This window comes from Oryctolagus cuniculus, chromosome 14 (genome assembly GCF_051225735.1).
Source record: "Oryctolagus cuniculus isolate XC-2025 breed Fujian yellow rabbit chromosome 14, ASM5122573v1, whole genome shotgun sequence".
NCBI lineage: Eukaryota > Metazoa > Chordata > Mammalia > Lagomorpha > Leporidae > Oryctolagus > Oryctolagus cuniculus.
In genome coordinates, this window is record NC_142880.1 from 1,604,134 (window position 1) to 1,631,373 (window position 27,240).

General features: G+C 60.4%; 1 protein-coding gene across 11 annotated transcripts in view; it reads left to right on the forward strand.

The window, feature by feature from the left end:
- Positions 1-27,240, forward strand: part of PDE8B (phosphodiesterase 8B) — a 198,728-nt gene that overhangs the window by 155,040 nt on the left and 16,448 nt on the right. For all 11 annotated transcript variants that reach the window (XM_089312885.1, XM_089312886.1, XM_089312884.1 and 8 more), the window contains exons 7-11: positions 4,709-4,787; positions 7,752-7,892; positions 8,621-8,709; positions 10,676-10,736; positions 26,350-26,392. In XM_089312885.1, the coding sequence (XP_089169011.1) occupies positions 4,709-4,787; positions 7,752-7,892; positions 8,621-8,709; positions 10,676-10,736; positions 26,350-26,392 (413 nt within the window). The remainder of the gene's footprint in view (positions 1-4,708; positions 4,788-7,751; positions 7,893-8,620; positions 8,710-10,675; positions 10,737-26,349; positions 26,393-27,240) is intronic.

Here is a 27,240-nt window from a genome sequence, read left to right on the forward strand (position 1 = left end):
TCAGGACAAGACCTCGTGGACCTACAGCACAGGGGATGCTTGGGCCAGAGCAGTGCTAGCTGTTCCACCTGTGAGTCGGTCAAGGAGCTAGGCCCGAACCGCCGTGCTCACTTTACTCCAGGTCTTAAGGCAGCCGCAGCCCTCGGTGTTAGAGATAATCAACACTTCGGCTGGGCAGAGCCCTGTTCTATGGAACACAGCATCATTCCGTATCGGCAGGTGTCTCCAGGAGCTTGGTCCTCACCGGGGCCCTGTGTGGCAGCCAGCGTTAGAGCAGAGGCAGCCGACTGCATGAAGAGACCAGCCCCCGGGTTCGTGCTCCAGCCCCTGCACCGTGACCGAACCCCCCACCCCGGCCTCGCACCCTTGCCCCAGCCCCCTGCACCGTGTCCCAATCCCCCCACCCCGGCCTCGCACCCTTGCCCCAGCCCCCTGCACCGTGACCCAACCCCCACCCCGGCCTCGCACCCATGTCCCAGCCCCCTGCACCGTGACCCAACCCCCACCCTGGCCTCGCACCCCCCACCCCGGCCTCGCACCCTTGCCCCAGCCCCCTGCACCGTGACCCAACCCCCACCCCGGCCTCGCACCCATGTCCCAGCCCCCTGCACCGTGACCCAACCCCCACCCTGGCCTCGCACCCCCCACCCCGGCCTCGCACCCTTGCCCCAGCCCCCTGCACCGTGACCCAACCCCCACCCCGGCCGCGCACCCTCGCCCCAGCCAGCGGCGGTGCGAGTCCAGGTGCTGTCACACCTCCCGCCTCGTGCACCCCGGACTGTGCTGCAGTTTGGACCACGTTCAGAATCTTCTCCCGCAGGCTACCACTTCGCCCCGCCCATTCCTTGTTCCAGGTGGCCCTGGTGTGTGTGTGTGTGTGTGTATGTGTGTGCATGTGTGTATCTCTGGGCACACACGTGTGTGTGCATGTTGGCGTGCTGTCTTGATGCCGTCCGTGTAGAGTACTTAGGAAGGGACGCAGGATCTGTCGCCCAGCCTCCCGGCCACAGCCGAGACGAAGCGCAGAGAGCCTCGGGGGCTCTGAGCCCCCAGAGCGCCCAGTGTGCTCGCGTGCATCCGCTCCCTGTCGTCACATGGGACCGTTTGTGGGCCTCACGCCCCGTGCCTGGAGAATCCACGTCCCCCCTGGGACCACGGAGCCCCCGAGAGGGCGCGGGACGGGGGCCGCCGTGCCCGTTCCCCGTGAGTTTCTACGTTTGGTCACCTTTCCTTCCCGGGGGCTTCTGTTCTCAGTTTTGCAGCTTCTTCACCCAAAGGCCACAGAAGTAGACGTGTGAGAGGCAGACTTAAGTGGTTTCCAAGAACAGGAAATTAGCAAGCGTGGGTTCTTATGCCTGATGATGTGAAAAATTAATGCGAGCGATTAAGCTCCGCACTCCAGGACAGGGCTGGAATTGATGGCCTCACTTCGGGGTGGGTTTCTTTGAACAGAACACCAGATGGAAGAGACTGGAAGCCCAGGTAGACTCGGCACTGGGGAGTGCTTGTCCCGGGGAGCAGTCGTCCCCGGCCACTCCGGGATCCCGGGTGCTCCGTGCTGTTGGCGTCAGTGACGGTCGGAGGCTTCGTGAACGGCCGTCAGGAATGTTGACAGGTTCTGGGGGTTGCATTTAGGGACTTGTGTCAAGGCAGTCTCTGTGGTACGAGAACAGGGTTCTCTGATGCACCTGTTCGTGTCGTGGTGGGGACTTGGGGTGCTCCAGATAAAAGGCTTCGGCAAGAGAGGGTTCACCGCTGGGTGAAATGTGCCGAGCACCCATCGTCCAGCTCTCCCGGGGAGCTCTGTGCCCCCAGATGGGTCTGCCAGCCGGCAAGTGCTGGGCTCAGTTTGGACCGGGTGCCTGCAAGTGCTTCCCATGAGCCCTTGCTTCCTCCCGTGAGGCTGTGCGGGCGACTCTGGAGTCTGGTCAGGTCTTACTCATTGTCCTGATTTTGCAGATGCAGGGGTGGGAACGGGGCAGTGCCCAGTTCACATGGCTGGACTTGAGCAGTTTAGTTAGTTTTACAAAAGATTTGTCTACTTTAAAAGTCACAGTTAGAGAGGGATCTTCCATCCTCTGGTTTGCTTCCCAGATAACCCCAATGGCCAGCACTAGGCCAGGCGGAACTCGGAAGCCAGGAGCTTCATCTGGGTGTCCCACGCGGGTACAGGTGCCCAAGCACTTGGGCCTTCCTCCACTGCCTTCCCAGGCCATAGCAGAGAGCTGGATCAGAAGTGGAGCTGCCGGGACGTGAACCCGTACCCATACGGGGTGCCAGCACTGCAGGCGGTGGCTTTACCCCCTGAGACCCTGGACAATTTAAATAAACAGGAGCTGCACCTGGTGTGTGGGCTGCGGGCAGGCAGGCAGTGTTCCATGCTCTGCTGGCCGAGTCCTGAGCCCTTAGCGGGCAGGCGTCTCACCGTGCGACCACGCGGACACTGGTCTTCCCCGGCCGAGACCTCGGCTGCGCACATGGGCCGCCAGGCCGCCTCTGAGGACGTCCGGGTGGCGTCTCGGGTGTGCGTACCAGTAACGATCGGCGGCGGCTCACTTTTCACCCAAGACCTGAGGAAACAGGAACACTACTCGGAGTTCTCACGGACAGTATCGAGGGCCAGGTGTCGAATCCTCGCGGGGTCTCTGGGCTCCGTGAAATGCCTCACAGAAGCGGCTTCGACCCCTAGACACCCGTGAAGTGCGCATGGTTGTGTGCATTTCATAGATGAGCACAGGGCCAGTGAAGGCGAACTGCGTGGTCCCGTAACTGGAAAGAGGCAGCGCCGCCCCCGGGAGTAGTTAGTCTTCCTTTAGGACGAGGAAAAGCAACCTTGTGACTGCTTTACAAGAAACGTGAGTCCATGGCCGGCGCCGCGGCTCACTAGGCTAATCCTCCGCCTTGCAGCGCCGGCACACCGGGTTCTAGTCCCGGTCGGGGCGCCGGATTCTGTCCCGGTTGCCCCTCTTCCAGGCCGGCTCTCTGCTGTGGCCAGGGAGTGCAGTGGAGGATGGCCCAGGTGCTTGGGCCCTGCACCCCATGGGAGACCAGGAGAAGCACCTGGCTCCTGCCATCGGATCAGCGCGGTGCGCCAGCCGCGGCGGCCATTGGAGGGTGAACCAACGGCAAAAGGAAGACCTTTCTCTCTGTCTTTCTCTCTCACTGTACACTCTGCCTGTCAAAAAAAAAAAAAAAACGTGAGTCCAGGGAATCGGCCGCCTCTGCTCCTCCTGTGGTGTTGGGACGCCTTCGTGGGATTCTTTGAATAAGTCACAGACGCTCGCCGCACGCTTGTTGTTGAACAAGGGGCTGCGTTTGTTGAGAATCTGACTGCAAAGTTCCAGCAATGGCGAGGAACGGCCGGGGCACATGGCCCGGCAGGGGCTGCATGGGCGCCGAGCCTGGACTCTGCCTGTTCCCCTGCGGCTGTGCCGGGCGCGTGGCCGGGAGCCAGGAGCCCCGGGAAGGAGGAAGTGAGGAGGCGTTGCTGCGTGCGCTGTGACGGGCAGGTGGCCTCCCGGGGGGGTGGGGGTGGGGGGGGCTGATGAGCAGCTCCTTGTGGACAGGACTTCTCCGTGAGCATTCTGGACCAAGGGCACCATGATAGGGCTTCCAGGACTGTCTCCTCCCCTCGGCTGTCCTGGGTCACGGCTGAGGTTGGCGCAGCACCTTGGCAAGGTCTGGAAGAGTGTGTGGTTGACCGTCCGTCTTTGGGTAGCGTGTTCACAGAAGTATCTTCTGGTGCCGGCGCTGTGGCGTAGCAGGTGAAGCCGCCACCTGCAGTGCTGCATCCCATATGGGCGCTGGTTCGAGTCCCGGCTGCTCCACTTCCCATCCAGCTCTCTGCTGTGGCCTGGGAAAGCAGTGGAAGATGGCCCTGGTCCTTGGGCCCCTGCACCCATGTGGGAGACCTGGAAGAAGCTCCTGGCTTTGAATCAGCACAGTTCTGGCTGTTGCGGACACCTGGGGAGTGAACCAGTGGATGGAGGACCTCTCTCTCTCTCTGCCTCTCTTTCTCTCTCTGTGTAACTCTGACTTTCAAATACAATAAATAAATCCTTAAAAAACAAGTATCTGCTGCGGCTGTGGGTTGAGGTTCAAAGACTGCTCTTTCCCCCCTTGTCTGTTCAGGCTCACTGTCCCCAAATCTCTTCAGGGCAGGTGGTGGTGGGGGGGAGTGTTTAAGAACAGGAGTGTATGGCTCACGGTTCTGGACTGCCAGCAGGTTCCCGGGTGTCCCGCGAGGACTGGTGGCACAGGTGGACTGCCGCTGTGTGCTCGCATGGCTCCTGAGCAGGTCCCTCACTGTGTGCTAGCGTGGCTCCCAGGCGGGGGCGTTCACTGTGTGCTTCCATGGCTGGGGGGTGGGCGCTCACTGCAGCCTCTTGGACGTGGTTTCACGTGGAACCCACGCGGCATCGTCAGCTCCCAGGGCTCCTTCTCAGTGCTGTCCCGCGGGCGTGAGGTTCCCACACGGACCCTGGAGCAGGCCCCGCATTTAGGCCACAAGAACAGCAAGAGGCAGGACTTTAATGAATCCAGCATTAGTTGATCTGTCACACAGCAGACGGAATGCAACTTTGTAAATGTGTTTTAGTTTATTGAGTTTTTAATAGGTTCCGTAGAGTTCATGGAATTCTGAGAATGTAATGATGTTTTTAGGAAAGGACTAATGTCGGTTTCTGTTTTTGCTTTTTGCACCTCGCAGGGCCTGCAATTCGGTGTTCACCGCCTTAGACCACTGTCACGAAGCCATAGAGATAACGAGCGACGACCACGTGATTCAGGTAGGACGGGCCCCGCGTGTCCTGGCGGCCCCACGTCCGCTCCAGGCGCTTCTTGCGCTGCGGGTCCTCTAGGGAGGAGACGAGCGCGTGGGAGGCAGACTGCAGACTGGGCCGAGAGGCGCCTGTTCGGTACAGAACAGAGAGGCTGCGTTCGCATCGGGCCTGCCATTCCCCGCGGAGACGGGGGAAACCTGAGAAAGCCCGTGAAGACGGGGTGTACAGAGCAGTCAGTCACGTTATGAGTGAACGCCTACAGACACCCATAGACACCCACGCAAGCCGAGTGTTCTCCAAGGTGCTCATTAAGGGAGGGCTTCACAAACTTCATGGAAATGCGTATCGTGCACAAACTGCGTGAATTTGTCAACTTTTTACAGATCAAACAAAAAAAATGCAACTCCACTTCCCACGGGCTTTGTAATTCCCTCACACCTGCCTGCACTTCATGTTTTGTATTCTGACTACAAAGCCCTTAGAGAAACGGCATCTTCAAGAAAAGTATGTGTGTCGCGGAGAACCTTACTGAAATAGGACAGCTTCGGTGACTGAGAAAGACACAGTAGCTGTGCCAGGTGCTCAGAGCTGCGGCTAAGACACCCGCACCCGCGTCGGAGAGCCTAGGTTTCATATCCGGCTCCGCCCCGGCTCCAGCTTCCTGCTAACACACGTCCCGGAAGACAGCACCGGTGACTCGGGTGATGGGGGTCCTGTCAGCCACATGGGGACCCGGATTGAGTCCTGGGTTCCTGGTCAGGTCCTGGCCAGGTCCTGGCCATTGGCAGGCACTGGGGAGGACGGGAAGGCACACGGGAGCATTGTCCTTCTCGCCGCCTCTCCTTCAGAAACATATAAATCACGTGAGAGGCCCCGCCCTGTAGACTGGCCGCCAGGCGCTGGCTCCGCGGCCGAGCGGCCGAGCAGCCATCAGCACCCAGGTGCCCGCAGCAGGAGCCCGCAGCTGTGTCTCGGGCCTCTCGGGCTCACACAGACTGCATCACTGTCCCCAGGCTCCTGTGAGGGTGAGGAGAGTGAGGCCCCTGGAGGCCGGCGGCCTAGGTCAGAGCCAGAGCACACAGCGGTGCCTGCCTCCCGGACCTGCCGCCCGCCTCCCCTCCGACTCGGGTGCCCCTCAGAGGACACCTGGAGGCTTCCTCTCCTTGCTGACCGTCCCTGGCCCCCTGCCCATGCCGTGGAGAGTGTCCGACGTGGTTCCCTCCCAGAGCCCATGGGATGAGGCCGCAGCAGGATCTCACTAGGGCACGGTGCTGCCCGTCCGGCAGAGGCGGGGCTGGCCTCCTGCATCAGGTGAACTTGAACTGTAGGACAAGGCTCCATAGCCCGTTGCTCAGGGCACCGCCTGGTGCTTCCTACTGCAATGAACGAGCACTCGGAAAAACAAGGCCCGAGCGAGGGAAGGAGGCAGACTGGACAGGGGGTGTTGTACGTACCGGAGGGGGCACTCATGACCCTGTGCTGTGCACGCCGAGGGTGGGCCTCTGTGGGTGGGCTGTTGGATGCCTGCTCCTGCTGGCCACCAGCGTCTTCCCCGGATGAGGAGCTGGGCACCTGCTGTGAGCCCCACTGCACAGCGGGTCACAGCACGCAGAGTTTAGGAGTGGTATCTCCGTGTCTGTATGTCCGTCCATCCGTCCGTCCATACAGCCATCCAGTCTCCCTCCCTGCCTCCGTCTGTCTCAGCTACCCGCGTGTTGGTTTTAGAACGTGACACGGCGCTTCCCCAGTCCCAGGCACATTTTAAGCCTCCTGCCCCCACTCGAATATTCCATGTAGAAGTCCTGAGTGCGGTGCTACCGTCGCAGCCGTGTCACAGATGGGAACCTGGGAGGAATGGAGAGGGAAGGTTGTTTGCCTGCGGTGACTTAGCTTGGCCTTGGCTAGGATTTGAACTTGGTGCCAGGCCTTACCTGTGGTTTCTGCTGATTACCAAAGTCCAGGAACCGTGGCATGAAAGAGGCCATGAGTTCTAATCACGTACGCAGCCTCACGGGGAACACAGAGCATACACACGGGAGGATGACTGAGGGGTGGCCTTCATGCCTCCTCGCACGGTGCCTGGGTTCAGTCCCCGGCTCCAGCTCCAGACGCCAGCGCCTGCTGATGGTCGCCCCAGGGAGCAGCGGTGACGGGTCTCTGTTATGCACAGGGGAGACCTGAGTCAAGTTCCTGGCTCCCAGCTTCCACCTGGCTCAGCCGCAGCCAGTGCGTGGAAGCTCACGGTCTCTGCCCGTCAAACGCTAATAGAAAGCATGCTTGAATGACAGCCACAGGTGAGGAGGTCAGCACACTGGGACCAGCCACAGACAGCCCTGAGCTTCCCGAGATAAACCCGCAGCCCCTCTGCCCGTGAGGACGTGATGTCTCGTGGGAGAGACAGACGCCAGAGCTCTCACTCCTAGCAGCCGCTGGAGCTGCTTGCAGGCTGGGCAGCCCCTCACAGGAGCACCCCTGCAGTGGGCAGGGCCCGGCCAAAGCCAGGAGCTTCTGTCTCCCACGCGGGTACAGGGCCCCAAGCACTTGGGCCACCCTCCGCTGCTTTCCCAGGCACATTAGAGCAGGGAGCTGGAGCAGGCGGGATTTGAACCGGCGCCCGTATGGGATGCCGGCACTGCAGGCCGGGGCTTTAACCCGCTGTGCCGCAGCGCCAGCCCCCAGCTTCCCTCTTAATCTCGTTTTATGCACACGCTTTCTGACGTGCCCTCACGTGAGCCGGGCCTGTTGAGCCGAGCTCTCGTTTGCCGCTGTGTCCTTTCTGGGTGGGCGATGGTGGGCGGGGACCTGGGGAGGTGGACAGGCTGCAGGTCCTCCCGGCTGCCCCCAGGGCACGGGCAGCAGCTGAAGGGGTCCAGGCTCCCAAGGAGGAGCTGCTGCCCCCGGAACTTCCGGTGCTCCCGTGTCGGGCCCTGCCCCTCGCCCGCCCGCACTGACGAGCCCGCTCCCCCGCAGTATGTGAACCCCGCCTTCGAGAGGATGATGGGCTACCACAAGGGTGAGCTCCTGGGGAAGGAGCTGTCCACGCTGCCCAAGAGCGACAGGAACCGGGCCGACCTCCTGGACACCATCAACACGTGCATCAGGAAGGGCAAGGTGGGTGAGCCGCGCCCTGCGGCAGGCCCTCCGAGGCTCCGCCCCCGGGCTGTGCCCCCGTGGCTGGGAGACAGTGTGATGCCTGCTGGAGGGCTTCCCTGCTGGGTTGACCTTGGGTCTCAGGTGCACCTCGCGGTTTAGGGAGAGGACCCTCCTCCCTGTGTGGGCCTGACCCGCCTGTCACAGGCATCACCCCCCGCCCCGAGCTGTGGTGGTTGCTGATTTGCCGGGGTGGGGAGACTGGAACGCTGAGTGTCCGGATTCACAGGCAGGCCCGGGTTTGTGTCTGCTTTGGCTCCCTGTTCTCTTCCTCCCCTCCACTCCCTGTGCACCTGCAGCTCCTGGTCCCGCTCCCCTGCTCCCAGGGCATCCACCGCAGCCAGGGAGGCCCCCTTGGGCCCCGCTGCAGCGCACAGGACCTGTGCGGGTTCTAAGGTTGACCTAGAGGGAGCCCTTGACCTGGTCCTGGGTAGAGAGGGCTGACAGAGGAAACTCAGCCCTCCGGTCACATGTCCTGGGCCCTCACGGAAGGCGGGCTGATGTGGTCTTGTCTCCGTGCCCTGGGGCCCTGTCGGCCTCACGGGGCGGGGCGGGGCGGGGGGTCCAGGACAGCTGCCAGGGTGTGTGATACCCACGGAAGCCTGTGGGCACGTCGCTCCGCCCGCTGAGAGCTGGTGTGCGGCTGGAGGCCTCCGTGAGGGTCCTGAGAGCCCCCTTTGCCCCCACAGGAGTGGCAGGGCATCTACTACGCCCGGCGGAAATCCGGGGACAGCATCCAGCAGCATGTGAAGATCGCTCCGGTGATCGGCCAAGGCGGGTGAGAGCACACTGCCCGTCTCCGGCCGACACGAGGCGGGGCCCTCCCTCGTGGGCACGGGGTCCGCGGAGCAGAGCGCACAAATACGTGGACAGTGGGCGTGCGAGCTGCACACCAGGGCACCTGCAGCGGCCGAGGTGGCCTCGTGGTCTCGGGGCCTCCGGGAAGCGACGCTCACTCCCCTGCCAGCCGTCACCTGGCTCCGCCTGCTTCCCTGGGGCCAGAGCCCCCTCTGGGACTCGGATTCTGGCAGGTTCATCCCCAGGAGAGCAGAGGGCCTCTGGCTGGGCTGTGGCCTCCCCTCTCTGCTCCGGGCCGTCTGGTTCTCTGTGCTTGTAGCTCTCTGCAGGCCGGGTCTGGGCTCGGGCCTGCTCCACGCCAGCTGAGAGAGCACAGAGGCCGCCATTACAACGAGACGGTGCTGGTCTCTCCGTCTCTGGCCGCGGTTCTGTGGGTCCCCCAGGCACGCGTCGTCCACGCCAGCCCTGTGGTTGGGGTCCTTGGCCCTGAGTGGTCCTGGTTGACCTGAGGGAAGATGTGTCGCTGCTATTGGGGTCACTTTGTGTCAGAGCACAAATGGCAGTGACATTGTGTGACGTTTGCAAAAAAGGACCCCACGTGGTGGTTGTGCCAATAAGGGAACAAGAGTGTGAGAGAGCTCCCCCCGCCCACCCCCACGCACCACCAGCACTACGATGCGTGGCTCCTGGGGCCCCGAGGTCCTGGCCGTCGGCTGTGCGGGCAGGAAGCCAGCGGTCCCTGAAGTAGCGGAGAGCTCGAGTGTCCCCTGTTGGGTTGGTTTCAGGACTGCCCTCCTGCCAGCTCAGACCGCTGCCCTTGAACTCCCATCTCGTCACTGGCGGCTCCCTCGGGTCTGTCTCTCGGGCTGGGGGCGCCCACGGGCCTCTGCGCGAGGGTCTCAGGTGCGGCAGGAGGCTGCCCGGGCCTTCCTGAGGGGCTCGGCCCCGCTGTTCCACCAGCACTCAGACGGGGGGCCGCATCGTGGCTGCCCTGTTGTTTCCATCGCCGGCCTTGGTCCGTGTCTCAGGAAATCGCAGCCGAGACCCACGTGGAGTGCAGAACCAGCAGGTTCCCAAGCCCAGAGATGATGCCCCACCGGCCAGGGTAGACTCTTCTGATCTTTCCCGTTTCATGGGCCAAAGACTTCCTGTGTGATCGCCCCTGGTCAGCGGGAGCGGTCAGAGGCCGCTGTGACGACAAGCGGGGACTTGCTACGTCTTCCCACTTGAGTGAAGCTCCTTAGGGAATAACCTGTACTTTGTGTGCTCTCTGCGGAGTCCTCGAGAGAAACTGAACCGTGGGGAGGGGAGAGGGGAGCGGGAATGCCCCGGCTGCCAGGTGCCGGCTGTGACGTAAGCCCCGGGCTTCACAGCTCTGGAGTGTGGCTTTGAGCCGGTGTGTGGCACAGGGGTGAGGTCCCTGTGGTCTTGCCCTTGTGGTGCTGAGCGGGACCACGGGCTGAGGTCCAAGATCCTGTCCTTGACCTTGAAGCGAGAGGGTTTTTCTCTGAACAGTGCCATCCTCTAACAAGTGGGGTGTGAGACAGGGCGGAACGTTTAATGTAGAAACAGCGGCCGTGAAATCTGGCCATCGCCCAGCCACGTCTCATCCTCCTCCTATAAAACCCCCAGTGCAGGCAGACTGACCGCCAGACTGTGGTCACGTCGCCCCGCCCCGCGGGCTGAGGGCTCGTGGGAGCTGACCTGGGTAGCTGCTATGAAGTGGCGTCCACGGAGCGCGGTGCTTCTGGGCCAGCCCCGCCCAGGGAGGCCGGCTCTGAAGGCACGAGTGGGTTTGGTGTGGAGGAAACGGTGTTTTCCGTAGGCTGCGTTGTGCTTGGATGTCAGCTCTTGGTTTTGCTTGAAGCAGGCTCTGTCGGTGCTTTCGTGTGCTGAGAGGTTGAGCCACTCCTGTCTGACTCACTAATAACTGTTGTCGTCCGTAGGAAAATCAGGCATTTTGTGTCCCTCAAGAAACTGTGTTGCACCGGCGACAATAACAAGCAGGTACAGTAGTCCCCTCGCTGCGTCCGCTTCGTCAGCCGGGCATGCGCTGCTGTCTGCACTCTCCCTCCATCCCGTCCCACAGTGGCCGATGCCGGGCCCGCCTGCCACGCGGGCGGTCTGTGAGCGACCCTTCGTCCTCCAAACAGGAAGTCTGTCTGCCAGCACAGCCCCCTCAGCAGAGGGGAAGGATTGCGCCCACGTGAGTGTGTGGTTGTGGCACATCCGTCCCAGAAGCTAGCATTCCAGACGAGGGCTGGCGTTGCCCGTACCCTGACGTCACCGCGGTACCTGGGAGAGCCGTCCCCTGAAGTCACAGGCTGTTAGTGAGCTGCCACACGAGGGGCTTCGGACGGTTCCTGGGAGGGTGAGAGCAAACGATGGCGCACGTTGGGGCTGAGTCCGGCTTCTGCCGACGCGCACCCTGGCAGGCAGCAGGTGACGGCTCCGGTGGTGGGAGACCGGGCTGGAGGCTGCAGCTCCTGGCTCCTACCTGGCCCAGCCTCGGCCGTCGCAGCCATTTGGGGCATGACATGGCGGATGGGAGACGTCTCCGTCCTCTCCATCTCCGCCTTTCAAATAAATAAAAAATGGAAAATTTTTGAAAGATACTATTTAGAAGATAGATATTTCCCATGAGCTCTCCGAAGTGCCCTTGTATTTAACACCCTTCACGGGCGGTTACGGCAGTAGCATTGGTAGAGGCCCTGGGCTGTGTGCTTTGTCACCGTGTGTCTCGCCTGGGCGAGGTCAGGCCTGGCCAGGGAGGAGGGGGCTCTGGCCAGGGGTAGGCATGGGCCGTCAGCCAGGCACCCTTGGTGGCTTCCCCCTGAAGCGGCCTGCAGGGGTGTGGGCTCCGCGTGGCCAGGGAGGGCGACAGTGCCGCCTCCAGAGAGACAGTGGGCTCCAGCGGCCAGTGCTGCCCCTGCGCCAGGCTCCGGGGCTGTTGGCCTCTGCATGCCAGAGCAACCAGGGGAAGGCGCCATCCAGAACAGGTGCAGCCACACCCCTGCCCCCCACCCCGGCTCTTGGAGTCCAGGGACCCCGTCTCCCTGCAGCTCTACATGTCCAACTCAACGCAAGGGCTGTGTCCCTTCTCAGCCCCACGGCCATCTCAGCCATCTGGTGCTGCCCCGTCCCGTCCTTCCTAGGGTGCCCACACTGCCTGGCGCACAGCCGGCCCTCAGGCTGGGGCTTGTTGTGAGCACAGTGGCGTGATGCCAGTGGCCAGGGAGGCTGAGGAGGCATGGCACTGGAGGTGATCAGCCGCTCCAGAGCCCAGCCTTAGGGCCATGACGTCAACTAACTGCACGGCACAGAGCCCCGCCCCAGCCACTGAGGTCATCTAACAGTGCAGAACTCCGCCCCTGCCCGCTGATGTCACCCAACGGTGGTGCACTGTGCTCCGGCCCTGGCCAGTGACGTCAGCCAGGTGTGCTGCACCGGAGATGTGGGTTTTCCTTGAACAAAGCGTTGCTCGCCGGGTGGCTGCAGAACGGCACCTCCACATAGGAGCAGGTGACAGGTGGCCATGGGGGCAGTGCTGGCGAGGGTCCCCGACAGGAACAGCTGTGTGCAGGGGAACCTGGGGGCACTGCTCTCTGGGGGTCAGCTCTGACATCAGGTTGGCGTGGGTTTGTGTTTGAGCAAGGAAAGCTGTGGGCAGCAGGACAGACTGGCACCAGGGACGCAGCTCCCTGCCCAGAGGCTGAGCGGGTCACAGCGAACCCCAGGTCCCGGGAGGCAGCAGACCCTGGCCTCCAGCCCAGAGTGGCCTGTTGAAGGGCAGCGTTCCTGGTTCGGACCCCTGTGGCTTGCCCGTCTGGAAGGCGTTTGCTTTGCTGAATTGCATGCATGCGGGAGCCGCAGCAATGGTCCCACCGTGTGGTGCCGGCCCTGGCGCCCTCTGCCTCCATACCAGGCCCTGGCTTTTGCCTGGTCTCCCGCTCAGGATCCCAACCCAGAGTGAACCTTGCTGTGGGGATGACAGAATCCGTACGCGGTGCATGGGGAATGGAGACTCCTGGCACCCAAGGCGCCCCAGCTCCTCCTCTGTGGGCCTGGAGCCTGCCTGTGGGGGGAGCCTGGTCCCAGCAGGGGGCTCCTGGCTGTGCTCCTGGAGCCTGAACCCCACGTGATGTGGGGGTGCACCCTCCTGGAAGCTGCCGGGCAGGGGATGGAGGGAGCCGCCCTCGGGAGGCACGGGCGTGCCTGGCTGGGAAGAGCAGGTGGTTGTGGGAGCACGGCCCACCCAGCAAGGGTCCCCCTGCTCTGCGGGTCCTGTGCGGAAGGCACCGCGAGGGTGGGGGCGGGCAGGGCGGGGCTCAGGGCAAGCGTCTGCTTTCTGCTCTTGGACCCAGAACAAGGCTGGAGGGCAGCAGGAGGGAACCCTTCAGGCCTGGGGCTTCCCCGCCTTTGGGACTCCACTGACCTCTCACCAGCCTCGTAGCGGCTGGGCACGGTCCTCGTGTCTGGGATGCAGAGTGGACGGCTGGGTGCAGTCCTCATGTCTGGGTCATGGAGTGGACGGCTGGGCGCAGTCTTCGTGTCCGGGCCGTGGAGTGGACGGCTGGGCACGGTCCTCGTGTCTGGGATGCAGAGTGGACGGCTGGGCGCAGTCCTCATGTCCAGGCTGTGGAGTGGACGGCTGGGCTCGGTCCTCGCGTCCGGGCCATCCGGGCGGCAGAGTGGGATTTGTGCTGAGAGCCCCGTCTGTAGCAGCTCTGTTGTCGGCTGTGGGTGGGCCAGCTCAGGGTCTTCCTGCCTGTGTGACACCAAAGCAGTGGCTCCGGGTGACAGCCGGGGAAATCGTGGTCCTGGGCACAGCCTGGTGTCACCAGTGTGTCGGGGACAAGGCTGCCTCACAGTTGGGGCTGTGCCGCCCTGCAGGGGTCCTGGCGTGCAGCCACCTGCCGAGCCTGTCACGGGTGGGCGTGACTGACATGCTGTGCCCCACCTGGCGGGACCACGCTCACTGCCCCTCCTGGCTGGGCCCAGGGACCCCGCAGTTGGGGTGCTCAGTGCTCCAGGAGAGAGCCGCCTCTCGCCGTCGTGTGCACTGTCGCCTCTGGCCATCGCCTGTGAGCTGCACCCACTTCCCAGGTGCTCTGAGGCCATCCATCCCATCCTCGGCCCCCTGGCTTCGGTCCAGGCCCCACCCGCAGCCCAGCCTTCACTGCCCTAGGCCTCTGCCTCCCCACATTCGGAATCCACAGCCGCTTTTTATAACACACTGCCCACGAACTCTCATGAGACCCCTCACGTGTGCGGATTTCAGAGTTTTGCACCAAACCCATCTTTGAGTCGTGTTTCCTGTGGGCTTTCTGAGGCCGTCACGTGGCTGCTCCCAGGGCCGCGTGTGGTCACAGAGCGCACGGGCTGCCTTCGCCCGGCTGGGGCACAGGTGCTGCCGACTCCTTGGACCAGGGCAGGAGGCTGCTGCAGCCGGAAGCGTGAGCCCAGCCGTGTCGGTGAGAGGAGTGTGTTTGGTCAGCGCCGCGGGGTCGGCACACTCACAGCAGGTGCCCCGAGGGTGTGCTGCTGTATTCGGTAAGGCCACTGCGCAAACAGAGTTGTCCTGACTTTCCCGCTCAGCTTCAGCACGTGTTCACAGGAGCTGTGTAAGGAACCCCTCTGACATCACAAAGCCACGTTTATTTTCCCCCAAGAAGCCGCCGTTGGAACAGCAGAGTCCAAGCAGACCCGCTGAGCACCTGTGCCTGCCGGGGCCCGAGGGAGGCGCTGACCGCGCCAGACAGGAGCCCCCGCGGGACGGTGAGACCGAGGCACGCCCTGCGCTCTGACAGGACTGCAAGCACGGAGGGAGGTGCGGGGGACCTCCTCCACCTGCTCACAGTGGCTCCGGGAAGCCCCCGGCTGAAGAGCAGAGAGTGAACTGAGAACATTGTGGGCACAGCTGGCGCAGTGTGGCAGGGGCTGCCTCCAGCCACATGGACACACGCGCCCTTGACCCAGGCACAGAAGCCCGGCCCCTCCTGGCCGGCAGGGTGGCAGGCCCGGCGCTGTGTGGCCTGGCCAGCCGTGGGTTTCTTGGCGTTGTCTGTCCTCTGAGCCACAGCAGTAGATGTCTGTAAGGCGCCGGGTGGGAAGAGGAGGGGAGACTGAACCTGCGCTGAGCGGCCGTCGCTGCCCGCGCACTGGGGAGGACCCGAGGCCCAGTCGGTGGGGCCGTCTGAGTCGAGGAAGGTGAGACAGGTTAGGTCAGGGTGCTGAGCTGTTTGCTGACAATCGCTGCTGGTCTGTCCACAGTTAAGACAGTGGGGGCTGAGAGAGGAGGGGTCTGGGTTGGAGACTGGGAGGAGGGGTTTCCCCTGCACCGCGCTGCGTCTGGACTCGGCTCACCCGGGGCGCTTGGCTCTGGGGCCTGAGATGCTGCAGGACCCTCGCAGTGGCCTTGAAACTGTGCCGTGTTCAGCCGTCTTGCTGGTGGCCCACAAGGGGTCAGGCCAGGCCTGGAGCAGGCCGTCCAGGGGCAGAGGCTGAGGGTGATCCAGGGGCCTGGCGCCTCTGCAGTGGTCGGGTTCCGAGGAGGGCCTGCTGGGGAGGGGCTCCTCCCGCGTGCTGTGTGGCCGTGGTCACTGCTGCGTGGACACATATCAGGAAGAAGGTGTTGGGACTGTGGCCTCCCGGGAAAGCACAGAACAAGAATCCCCACTTAGGAAGGAAAGGGGAGGGGCTCAGCTCCCTGCCTCAGACCCCACCCAGCGGCTGGCTGCGCCGCTCTGAGGGCAGAGCGCGTGCCGTGGGCCGGGAGTGTGCGCCCAGGAGTGCTCCTTCCTCTGCTGCTTCTGCCCGTCACCCCCACCTGAGTCCCGAAGACCGGCTGTGGCCTGGGGAGCCTGGCCTGTGCCCGAGGCTTCTCCCAGCGCGGAGTCACAGCCCTGGGCGAGTCCTCCGAGCGCCCAGCACTGCCACCCACCCCACCCACCTCCGGCTCCTGTCCCTGGGGGACAGCCTGCCCAAGCCCCAGCCAGGGCTGTGGAGGCTGGGACGGCCTTTGTCATGAGTGTGCTCCCGCGTGAGAGGAGGGTCCCCCTGCATCAGACCCACTCGTCTCCCAGGGGAGTCCTGGCCTGCGGCGTCCCACATCAGTGTGGTGTTCTGGGAAGAACTCGGGCTTGTCTGGCTTTTGCTGTCTGCCGCCCTCCTTTCTCCAGTAGCACCTGGGCTTTGTCCAGAATCCAACAGAGAGGCATGCCCGCCTGAGCCCCTCTCCCCCCCCCCCGGGGCCCAGGCGTGTCTGCAGGTGCCACCCAGAAGGTGAATGCTCTCCATGGCTCCCAGCTCCGGGCCCGGCCCGCCTGTGCGAGTAGACACGGGGAGACGTGGAGGTGTGGTCCCCTGCAGACGTGCGCCCCTGGAGGCCTGCCACGTCACCTGGGCACACGCCAGCACCCAGCCCTCCGCAGGTCTGTCTCCAGCTTCAGCCGCCTCCCCGTCCTTACGCAGTGAGAGGTCAGTGCCACACAGCCTCAGGCTGCCCGAAACGTCCGTGAGGGGGTTCCCAACACGGAGTGCATCCCCACAGAGGGCCCTGGCTGGCCTCGGCCAGGAGCCCGTGCCAAGGCTCATGGAGACAGGAAGCGAAGAGGCGCTTCAGTCCTGCCGTAAAGACAAATGGACGAGAACAGATGGATAGAAGAATGTTTTAACCAAAGGAAAAAAAATGTAGCCCAACCTGGCGTGTGAGAGTTGGGGTGTGAGACAGCAGCGCCCCACGTGGTACCCTGAGAGTGCCTGGGGCCTCGGCCGTGACTGCAGAGGTGGGAGGGAGCCTGGCGGCCCCGTGGGCTTCTCCGGACAGCAGGTGTCGGGTGTTTTCCCTTGAAGGCCGTGTTCGCACCTCTGTGTCTCAGCCTAGTCGTGTGGGTGGCGTCTCCCTGTGAGGTGCGTCCCTTTCCCGCCGGCTCGCTGTGGCCCCTGCATCCAGGTGAGGTCGCGGGTGGCGGAGGCTTCTTCCTGGGCCCACTCTGTCTCGTCGATGTGTGGGCCCGGTGCTCACTCTCCTCTGCAGTAAGCCCCAAAGCCAGACGCACGACTTCGACCCCTGGTTTGGAGTTCTGTGTCCTGGGTTTCGGGTTAGCTCGGTGCTGCTTCCCCGGCAGGCCGAGTTTGTTGATGGGACTGTGTTGGCGCTGTGGGTTGGGGGACGGCTCTGGTGCTCGGTGATAGTTACTCTTGCGATCCACGAACGTGGTGCCCTCTCGCCCTGGTTGGGTCTTCAGTTCTGTCCGCAGAGTTGGATGTTTTCAGTTCAGAGGTCTGGCGTGTCTTTGTGAAATTTATTTCCAAGTATTTCATGGTTTTTGATGTTGGGATGAATGAAATTGAATTGAAATTTCTGAATTCATTTTCCAAATGTTGGTTGCAAAGGAGCTGGGGACATTGGTGGGGAGTTCGCAGTGTCCTCTCATCCCATCTCCCGTGACCTCGTGCACAACAGTACAGCCGATCTCTTATTGGCCGTCTGCCTGTGAACTTGGTGATGGACTTGCTCTATAGGCCGCGTGGGGTTTTATGCATAAAAGGTCATTCTTTCACAGCTGTCTATGAGAGCTCTTGGTCCATAATCATCTTTTCCTATAAAAAATTTGATTTACTTATTTGAAAGACAGAGAAAGAGACATCTTCCATCTGCTGATTCACTCCCCAAATGGCCCTGATGGCCTGAGGCCAGGCCAGGCAGAAGCCAGAAGCTTCTTCAGGGTCTCCCCTGTGGGTGTAGGGGCCCCAGCACTCAGGCCATCTTCCGCTACTTTCCCAGGGACATGAGCAGGGTGCTGGATTGCAAGTGGAGCAGCCGGGACTGGAACCAGCGCGCACATGGGATTCCTGCACTGCAGGTGGCAGCTTAACCCGCTGCACCACAGCGCCGGCCCCTCTTTGCCTTTTAACGAGGTCTGCGTCAGGGTCTGAGCGTGAGTTGAGACTGGCCTCTCTCCGAGCCTGAGGGACTCACCCCTCCCCTTGCCTGAGTGAGCCGGTGTTGTATTCAAGACCGGGTGCCAGTGTGGCCCCTCGAGGCAGCAGTGACGCTCCCACTACCCCGGGAGACCTGGGATGAGTTCCCAGCTCCTAGCTCTGGCCCAGCCCCAGGCATCTGGGGAGTGAACCAGCAGAGGGGGTTCACACCCTCTCTCTCTCTCTGCCCCACCTGTACCTCTGCCTCCCAAATTTAAAAAAAGTTTTTTTAAAAAAAAGTAGACTAACTGTGTTTAATGCTGTGATCCACGAGCGTGGCGTCCCTGTCCATTTATTCAGGTTTCTCATTTATTCTAGTAATGTTTTGCAGTTTTCAGTCAACAGGTTTTGTCCATCTTTCATCATATTTAAAATATCTTAGGTTTTAGGGTATTAACTGGTATTATGTTCTGAATTTAATTTCTGATTTCTCATTATTTTTATATAAAAATGGGACTAGAGGATGGGCCTTGGGCGCAGCAGGTAGCGCCATGCTGGAACCATGCGCCATGCTGGAACGCCTGGGTTCCAGTCACAGCTCCAGTGCCAGCTTCCTGGCCAGCAGCAGGTGACGGCTCAGCCAGCTGAGATCTGCCACCCAGCTGGGGGCCCTGGGGTGCGCTCCCTGCTCCCAACGCTGAGCTGGCTGTGTGGGCGCCTGGAGAGTGAAGACTGGAAGATTCTCTCCCTCCCTCTCTCATGGCTTGCTCGCTCTGCTTTTCAAATTTAAGTAAAAATGAAAAATACATTTAATTGAATTACATCCTGCCACGTTGCTAAACTCATTTATCATGTCTAGTAGATTTTTTATAGATTGTATCGGATTTTCTAAATAGGCATATCATCTGCAAATGAACACAGCTGTACTACTTTTGGAACAAGATAATTTTGTTTCTTACAGCACTAGACAAAATGTTTATAGTGTTAAGTGGAAGTGATAAAACGGACGTCCTCATGTTATTTCTGATGCTGGGGGAAGCATTCAGTTCTCTTTCACACTGCACAGCGCATTAACTGCAGGTTTTTAACATTCGATAGTCCGCAGGGCAACGACATCTCTTGCTGTCCTTAGTCTGCTGAGTCGTGTTTTCATTTTTATCGGGATAGGATGTTGGATTTTGTCGGTGCTTTTTCAAAACTGTTGCATCTGAGCTGCTGTAGGGGTAAGCTTTTTTTTTTTTTTTTTTTTTTTTGCTGTTGAAGATACATTCTTTTTTTTAAAAAAAAAATTGTTACACAAGTTTCATATATTTCATTTGTACAGATTTAGGAACATAGTGGGACTTCCCCCACCCTCCCTCCTGCCCACATGCCAACAGTTCCTCCCCCTCCCTCTCAGATTCCTTTTCTTAATTTTTACAAAGATTTATTGTCAGTATACTTAATGATCGTATACTTAACCCTACTCTCAAAAGGAGTTCAGCAAATAGTATGAAAGAAGCGAAACAAATCATAAAAGGTTGTTCCTCCGTGGAAGAGACAAGGGCTATAAACAATCATCTGTTCTCAGAAACTATTTCACTCCAATACATTACATCTCAGGTATTCTATTAGTTGTATCAGATCAGGGAGAACATACGATGTCTGTCTTTTGGGGACTGGCTTATTTCACTAAGTAATGTTTTCTAGTTGTGTCCATCTTGTTGCAAATGGCAGGAGTAGTACTCTATACATGCCATGATTTCTTTACCCAGTCACTGGTTGATGGACATCTGGGTTGATTCCATATCCTAGCTATTGTGAATTGTGCTGCAGTGAACTGGGGGTACAGAGAACTCTTTCATATGCTGATTTCTTTGGGTTTGGGTAAATTCCCAGGTTCAGATTTCTGAATTTCTCCAAACTGATTTCCATAGTGGTTTTACCAGTTTACATTCTCAACAGTGGTGGACGAGGGTACCTTTATCCCACATCTTCATCAGCATTTGTTGTTTGTAGATTTCTGTATGAAAGCCATTCTAACCGGGGTGCAGTGAAATCCCATTGTGGTTTCGATTTGCATTTCCCTGATGACTAGTGATCCCAACCATTTTCTCAAGTGTCTGTTGGCCGGTGTCTGTTCCCCAGTTCTGTCGGTTGCCTCTTCACTTTGCTGAGTGTTCCGTTTGCAGCAGCGCAGAAGCTTCTGAATTGGATGTCATCCCATTTGTCAATTTTGGCTTTGACTGCCTGTGTTTCTGAGGTCTTTTCCAAGAAGTCCTTGCCTGTGCCAATGTTAGAGTTCCCCCCACGTTCTCTAGTGATTTGATGGTATCAGGTCATAGATTTAGATCCATGATGCATTTTGAGTGGATTTTTGTGTAAGGTGTAAGGTTGGGGTCTAGTTTCATACTTCGGGAGATCCAGTTTTCCCAGCCCAGGGTACTGCCTCACAGCCAGCCTGCCATGTGTGTGGCTGAGGAGCCTAAGAACAGTGGGCAGTGGAGTCGTTAGCTGCAGAATGACAGGATGAAATAGTGTTGCAGGCCTGCAGGGGCTGGAGTGGCTGGGCCCAGCTGCAGGCTGGTGGTGGGGAGAAGGAGGTGGTCACAGAGGACCTGGACAGGAGGGGAGGGGCAGTGTGGCTCCAGGAAGCACCCAGGGCCTCCAGTGCAGGGCCTGTGCTCTCAGTTCCATTCCCTCCGGTTAAATACCTGGGAGTGGACCGCGGCATCACATGGAGGATCTCGTCTTAGTTTCTTTAAGGAACCTCCGTACCTCTCTCTCTAAAGGCTGCACAGTGTGTACAAGTCCCCATTTCTCAACGCCCTCACTGGATTTGTGATTTGTCTTTCTGACATTAGCCGTTCTGGCTGGAGTCGGATCGTATCCCATCCTGGTTTAGATGTGCATTTCTGAGAGCTAGTGGTAGTCTGCATTTTTTCACACATGTGCTGGCCTTCTGTTTTTTGAGGAATGTGTATTCAGATGATTTGCTGGGTTCTTTGTTTAATATCATTTATTTCGTGTGAATAGCAGCAAGAGATCTTCCATCCACTGTTTCACTTCCCAAATGCCTACAATAGCCGGGGCCAGCCAAGAACCTGGAACGCCATCTGTGTCCCCCACATGGGGAGCAGGGACCCAAGTCCTTGTGCCATCACCTGCTGTCTCCCATGATGCACAGCAGGAAGCCAGACCGGAAGTGGAACCGCATCGTGACCACTGCACCCAACGGCTGTCCCCTGGCCCATTCCCTAACTGGGCGTTTTGTTTTAACTGCGTGTTGTAGCTCCTTAGGTATTCTAGATATTAGCCCTCCGCCAGATGAGCGTTTACAGACGCTGGCTCCCACTGTGTCAGTTTCTCTGCACTGCTGACTGCCTTTGCCAAGCAGAAGCTTCTTCCTTTGATAGAACCCCGTCTGATTTGGCTTTTGCTGCCTGGGCTTTTGTGATCTTAGCAAAGGGAAAAAAATCCTTGCCTGTACTGATGTCTTGAAGCGTCTCCCCTATGCCCTATGTTTTCTGCCAGCAGTTTTGTAGGTTCAGCTGTTAAATTCAGATCATGGATCTACTTGGGGTTGTTTTTTTCGCATGGCATGAGAGGGAAAGATTAAATTTCAGCCTCTTGTGTGTAGGAATCCAGTTTCCCAGCATCTTACATGGACAGGGCCGTCCTTTCTCTGGTGTGTTTTGTCACCTGTGTTGAGAATGAACCAGAGGAACGTCTTGGTCTCTGTCAGGCTCTGTTTGTCCTTGTGGTGGTTTTATGTGCGTGCCGAGCTGTGCTGTGTATGTTAGCTCTGTACGAGGCGTTAAACCAGGTGCTGTGACGTGCCAGCTTTGGTGGTGTTCCACGTGGCTTTGCTGTTTAGGGTCCTTCTGCGCTTCCGTGTGAATTGTGTGATTGCTTTTTCTGGTTCTGTGGGGGAATGTCATTTGTATTTTGACGGTGATTGTGTTGAACCTGTAAATCACTTTGGGTAGTATGGATGTCTTAATACGAATTCTTCAATCCATGAACCTGTTTTTTTGTGGTGTTTTCCATTTCTTTCATCACTATTCAGTAATGCTCATTACAGATGTCTCACATCCTTGGTTAGATTTATTCTAAGGAGTTTTTTTTCTAGGCATTGTAAGATTGCTCTTGCAGTTTATTTCTCTGTGAGTTCATTATTAGCAGATAAAAATGCCATTGATTTTTTTATCCCGCAGTTTTACTGAGCTTATCAGTGCTAACAGTGTTTTGTTGAAGTCTTTAGATTTTTCTCTCTATAGAATTATGTCATTGCAAACAGGGAAATTTGACTTCTGTCCTTATTTCTTTACCATGCCTACCCCTGGCTGAAGCCTCAGTGCTACACTGAGTAACACAGTGACAGCGGATATCTTGGTCTGGTTCTAGACTTTAAAGGGAATGCTCTCAGATTTCCCCATGCTGTATGATCTTGGATGTGGCTGTGGCACGTCTGGCCTGCATTATGTTGAGGTGTGTCCCTTCCATCCCTGAGTTCTTCCTGGTTTTTGTGAATATTGAATTTTTTTAAATGTCTTCGTGCCTGCTGAGGTGATATCGTGTGGCTCTTGTCCCTCATGCTGTTAATGTATTACATTTACTGGTTTGCAAATGGATTTTTATGTTCTCTTGGATTTGACTGCTAGTATTTTGGTGAGAATTTTTCCATCTGTGTTCATCAGGGATGTTGCTCTCTGGTCTTCTCAGACTATGTATTTCTCAAACTACCCCGCCCCTTTTCCAGCCCCATCCTACACTGCAGTTGGAGAAGTGGTGTTAGTTGGTTGAGTTCAGCAATGAAGCCTGCTGGTTCTGTGCTTGCTTTATAGGGAGGCTTCTCAGGCATCTAATCCCATTACTTGTTGTTGACTTTCTCAGATTTTCTGCCTCCATGGTTCAGTTTTGGGAAATTGCACGTGTCCAGAATTCTATTCACTTCCTCTAGGCTTGTCGTCGGTTGGCGTATCGTCGTGCTGGTCCCTAGTGGTCCTCTGCACTTCTGTGGTGGCGGTTGTGATAGTTCCTGCGGTCTTCTGTAGCTCTTGGTCAAGACCAAGTGGTAGCTTCAGACTGAGCTGGGGGCGGGCGGTGGTGCAGGGGTCCAGCTGCTGGGTGGACACCCGGGCCCCGTCAGCGCGCCGGGGTTCCAGTGCCACTCCCCGGGCTGCCTTCCTGCGGACGCGCACCCTGGGAGGCAGCCGAGGATGGCGCCGGCACTCGGGTCCGGCCGCCACGCGTGGATACCCGCGAGCTGCGAGCTCTGGCCACGGCCCTGCAGCCCAGCCCTGCCGCGCGCGAAGACGGCCCACACCGCTAACCTTCTACAGGAGCCAAACACGCGGCGCTGGGGCGGGCGCGGGCCGGGCCGTGGGGTTCCGACACGCGCGTGCCGAAGCCGTGGGCGACACGTCCAGCGTCCGCGAGGCCCCGAGGAGAGCGGCGCCTCAGACGCGTGTGCGGCCTGCGAGCCCTTAGGGAGCCCGGGGCTTGGGCGGTGCTTGACCTCGGGGCGGCGTGGAGGGCGCCCCTGCAGAAGCGCTCGGCCCGTGCGGTCCCGGTCCCAGTCCCGGTCCCGGTTCCTCTCCTGCCGCCGCCTGAGTGACGGGCGGGCGGGTTAGAAACCGGTGCCGCTGCGCGAGCCGCGCCTGCGCAGATCTGCGCGCGCAGGTCGGGGCAGCGGCGCTTCCGCTCGGGGCTGGGCGCGGGGCCCGGCTGCGTGAGGAAGGCGGCGCTGTGCACTTGGCGGCCGCGGCCTGGCCCACGTGGGGACAGCGCATTCACCACAGGCGGTGCCGGGCCCGACCCCTGGGCCGCCCAGCGGCCCCGGCCGCCCCTGGGCCGCGCCGTCCGTGTCGGCCGACGGCCGGGTGGCTTGCACGGGGGACGGAGCTCGCAGCCCGGCTGCAGTCGCAGCGGCCCCTCGGGTCGTGGGAGACGCGGCGAGGGCTTGGCTGGTTTTACAGCGCGGAGGCCGCAGGGCTGTGCCCCTGGGTGCTGGGGCCCAGAGAGGAAAGCCGAGCCTTCAGCCGAGAGGCGAAGAGGGCGCCTGCCCGCGGGTTCCCTCTCCACCTTGCGCAGCGGCCGGAAGTGCGGGCTCCCCGTGGGTACCCACGCGTGGCGGCCGGACCCGAGTGCCGGCGCCATCCTCGGCTGCCTCCCAGGGTGCGCGTCCGCAGGAAGGCAGCCCGGGAGTGGGACTGGGACCCCGGCGCGCTGACGGGGCCCCGGGTTTCCACCCGGCAGCTGGACCCCTGCACCACCGCCCGCCCCCAGCTCAGTCTGAAGCTACCACTTGGTCTTGACCAAGGGCTGGAGAAAACCGCCAGTGAGGCGTTTCACTGTGTGCGCCCTGAGGGTGCTTCACCGAGCTCCGTGGCCAATGGTCCTCACGGTTCAGGAGAGAAACCAAGTTGCCGAGTACTGGGCATTGTAGGCGGCCTGCTAGGGACACCCTCATCCGGGCAGCCCCCCTGCTGACCCGGCTCCCTGCTCGCGCGCTTGGGAGGCAGCAGCGAGTGGCCAGGTGCTTAGACCCCCGCCGCTCTCCTGGGCAGCCCACCTAGAGCGCCTGGCTTGCAGGCGGGTGACCCCAGCTGGGACAGGCGCTGGGGAAAGGACGCATCTCCTGTGTGGGGGTCCTCCTCCCTCTGTCACTCTGCCTTTCAAAACATCTTTCTTTAAAACAGTGCCGTACTCGTGGGATGCATTAGCAGCCCAGTCGGTCACCCCGTCGGCCGGGGAATCGCTGGTGTCATTGCGTGGAGAGACTGCGCAGAACCGGCAGAGGAGGCCCGCCTGGAACCCTGCTCTTGCACAAGACGGCGTCCCGGTGGCCCAGCCCGGCGGAGCGCTGTGCCGGCACCTGCTGCGTGGGGCCTGTGGCTGTTAGAGCTGGCCTTCCGCGCCCTGGAGCGCGCGCACACCCCCACCAGCCCGTGCGCCCAGTGGCTGCCAGGGGTCATCAGCTGAGCTCCTCGTGGGAGGTGGGTGTAGCAGCAGCGCCGCCTGATGGTGAGAGCGGTGGGACTGATGCACCGGCACAGCGTCTGGGTCAGTCAGAAACACGGGCGTGCAGAACCCCAGAGCGAGCGCGCCCTTCATCGCTGGGGCCAGGGACTTGATTTCCCCGTGTGAGTTACTCAGCGCAAAATCGTTGGCAAAACAATTCCTGAACATGAGAAAGAGCGAGGTGCAGAACAACACCTCGAGCTGAGACCGCGCTGTGAGCACACACGGTTCACAGGTTAGCTCCGCCTGTAATTGAGCGTTCGAAGGACTGTTGAGGGTTTCTCAAAACCCTGGGCTTAAATTCAGATTGCTTAGTATCGGAGAAAAACTCATAACCCTCCTGAAACACACAGGCTTGTTGTACGGTGTACTTGTGCATTTGGGCATCTCTGCAGCCCAAACGTGAGGCCGACAGATGCGGGATCCAGGTCCTGCCTGGACGCGGGCGCAGCCCTGCACGTGTGCGTCCCAATGTCGCAGGGCGTCCGTGATATCCCCCACGTGTGTCTCCTGGACATGGGCGCAGCCCTGCACGTGTGCGTCCCGACGTCGCAGGGCATCTGCGATGTCCCCCACGTGTGTCCCCTGGACGCGGGCGCAGCCCTGCACGTGTGCATCCCAATGTTGCAGGGCGTCCGCGATGTCCCCCACGTGTGTCTCCTGGACGCGGGCGCAGCCCTGCACGTGTGCGTCCCGACGTCGCAGGGCGTCCGCGATGTCCCCCCCCATGTGTCCCCTGGACGCGGGCGCAGCCCTGCACGTGTGCGTCCCGACGTCACAGGGCGTCCGCGATGTGCCCCACGTGTGTCCCCTGGACACGGGCTCAGTCCTGCACGTGTGCGTCCCGACGTCGCAGGGCGTCCGCGATGTCCCCCACGTGTGTCCCCTGGACGCGGGCGCAGCCCTGCACGTGTGCATCCCAATGTTGCAGGGCATCCGCGATGTCCCCCACATGTGTCCCCTGGACACGGGCGCAGCCCTGCACGTGTGCGTCCCGACGTCGCAGGGCGTCCGCGATGTCCCCGGTGTGTGTCCCCTGGACGCGGGCTCAGTCCTGCACGTGTGCATCCCAATGTTGCAGGGCGTCCGCGATGTCCCCCACGTGTGTCTCCTGGACGCGGGCGCAGCCCTGCACGTGTGCGTCCCGACGTCGCAGGGCGTCCGCGATGTCCCCCCCCATGTGTCCCCTGGACGCGGGCGCAGCCCTGCACGTGTGCGTCCCGACGTCACAGGGCGTCCGCGATGTCCCCCATGTGTGTCCCCTGGACACGGGCTCAGTCCTGCACGTGTGCGTCCCGACGTCGCAGGGCGTCCGCGATGTCCCCCACGTGTGTCCCCTGGACGCGGGCTCAGTCCTGCACGTGTGCGTCCCGACGTCGCAGGGCATCTGCGATGTCCCCCACGTGTGTCCCCTGGACGCGGGCGCAGCCCTGCACGTGTGCATCCCAATGTTGCAGGGCGTCCGTGATGTCCCCCACGTGTGTCTCCTGGACACGGGCGCAGCCCTGCACGTGTGCGTCCCGACCTCGCAGGGCGTCCGCGATGTCCCCGGTGTGCGGCTCCCGTCCCGCCTGTGTGTGCAGCTTCTCGCTTCCTTGCGGCATCAGAGCTTTCAGACTGAGTTGTTGGTGAAATACAGCAGGTGTCCTACTTAAATCTCTCTCTCGTTTTATCAAACTTTGGACTTTAGATTCACAAGATTCACCGTGACTCGGGAGACAGCACGCAAGCAGGTGAGAGTGCTTCCGGGTCACCGGCCCGCGTGGGCGGCAGGTGGGGATGGAGTCTGGGCTGACATCGTGTGGGTGGCAGGGGCGGGTGGAGTCTGGGCTGAGGTCTCGTGGGCGGCAGGCGCGGGTGGAGTCTGGGCTGACCTCGCGTGGGCGGCAGGCGCGGGTGGAGTCTGGGCTGACCTCGCGTGGGCGGCAGGCGCAGGTGGAGTCTGGGCTGACGTCTGTAACCTCAGGACAGGAAGGCTCACTTGGAGCACTGCTTAGCCAAGAACCCTGCACACACAGTGTCCCAGGAAGATGTGGGTTGAGTTGGACAGGGGTGGGGATGGGACAGTGGGTCACCAAGTGGTCCCTTGCATGGTCAGGAGTGTGCACAAGCCTGGCTGTGTGTATGTGGGGGGAGGGCGCTGAGTGCCTGCAGCCCCCCACTCCCTCCTCCCAGGCCCTGGGTGGATTAGTCCTGACCCTGGGCTTCCTCATCCGTGGAGTAAAGGGCTGGACCGGTGACCCCTGTGTGTCCATTAGAGGGAGAAGTCCATCCTGCACAGAGCTTTAAGGTGCCCGTGGGTATGGGTGCCTGGTGCTAGCTGCTGCTATCGTCGGTGACACGGGATCCCTCTGTGCCACCCAGCACAGCCACTGGGATGGTGTCTGGGGCTGCTTGGCCCTGGCTCCAGGGTTTAGCTCACTCCACAGGTGTCTGTCGAGAATGAATTGTTGGACTGACACGGCCTTGCTGTGGCCGTTCCTGGAGGAAACGCTCCATAAGCGTGCCTCGTGCTGGAGGGCCCGCGATGTCAAGTGACACGAAATCAGGAATAAGCTGTCGGTCCCTGTTAGCGGTTTCT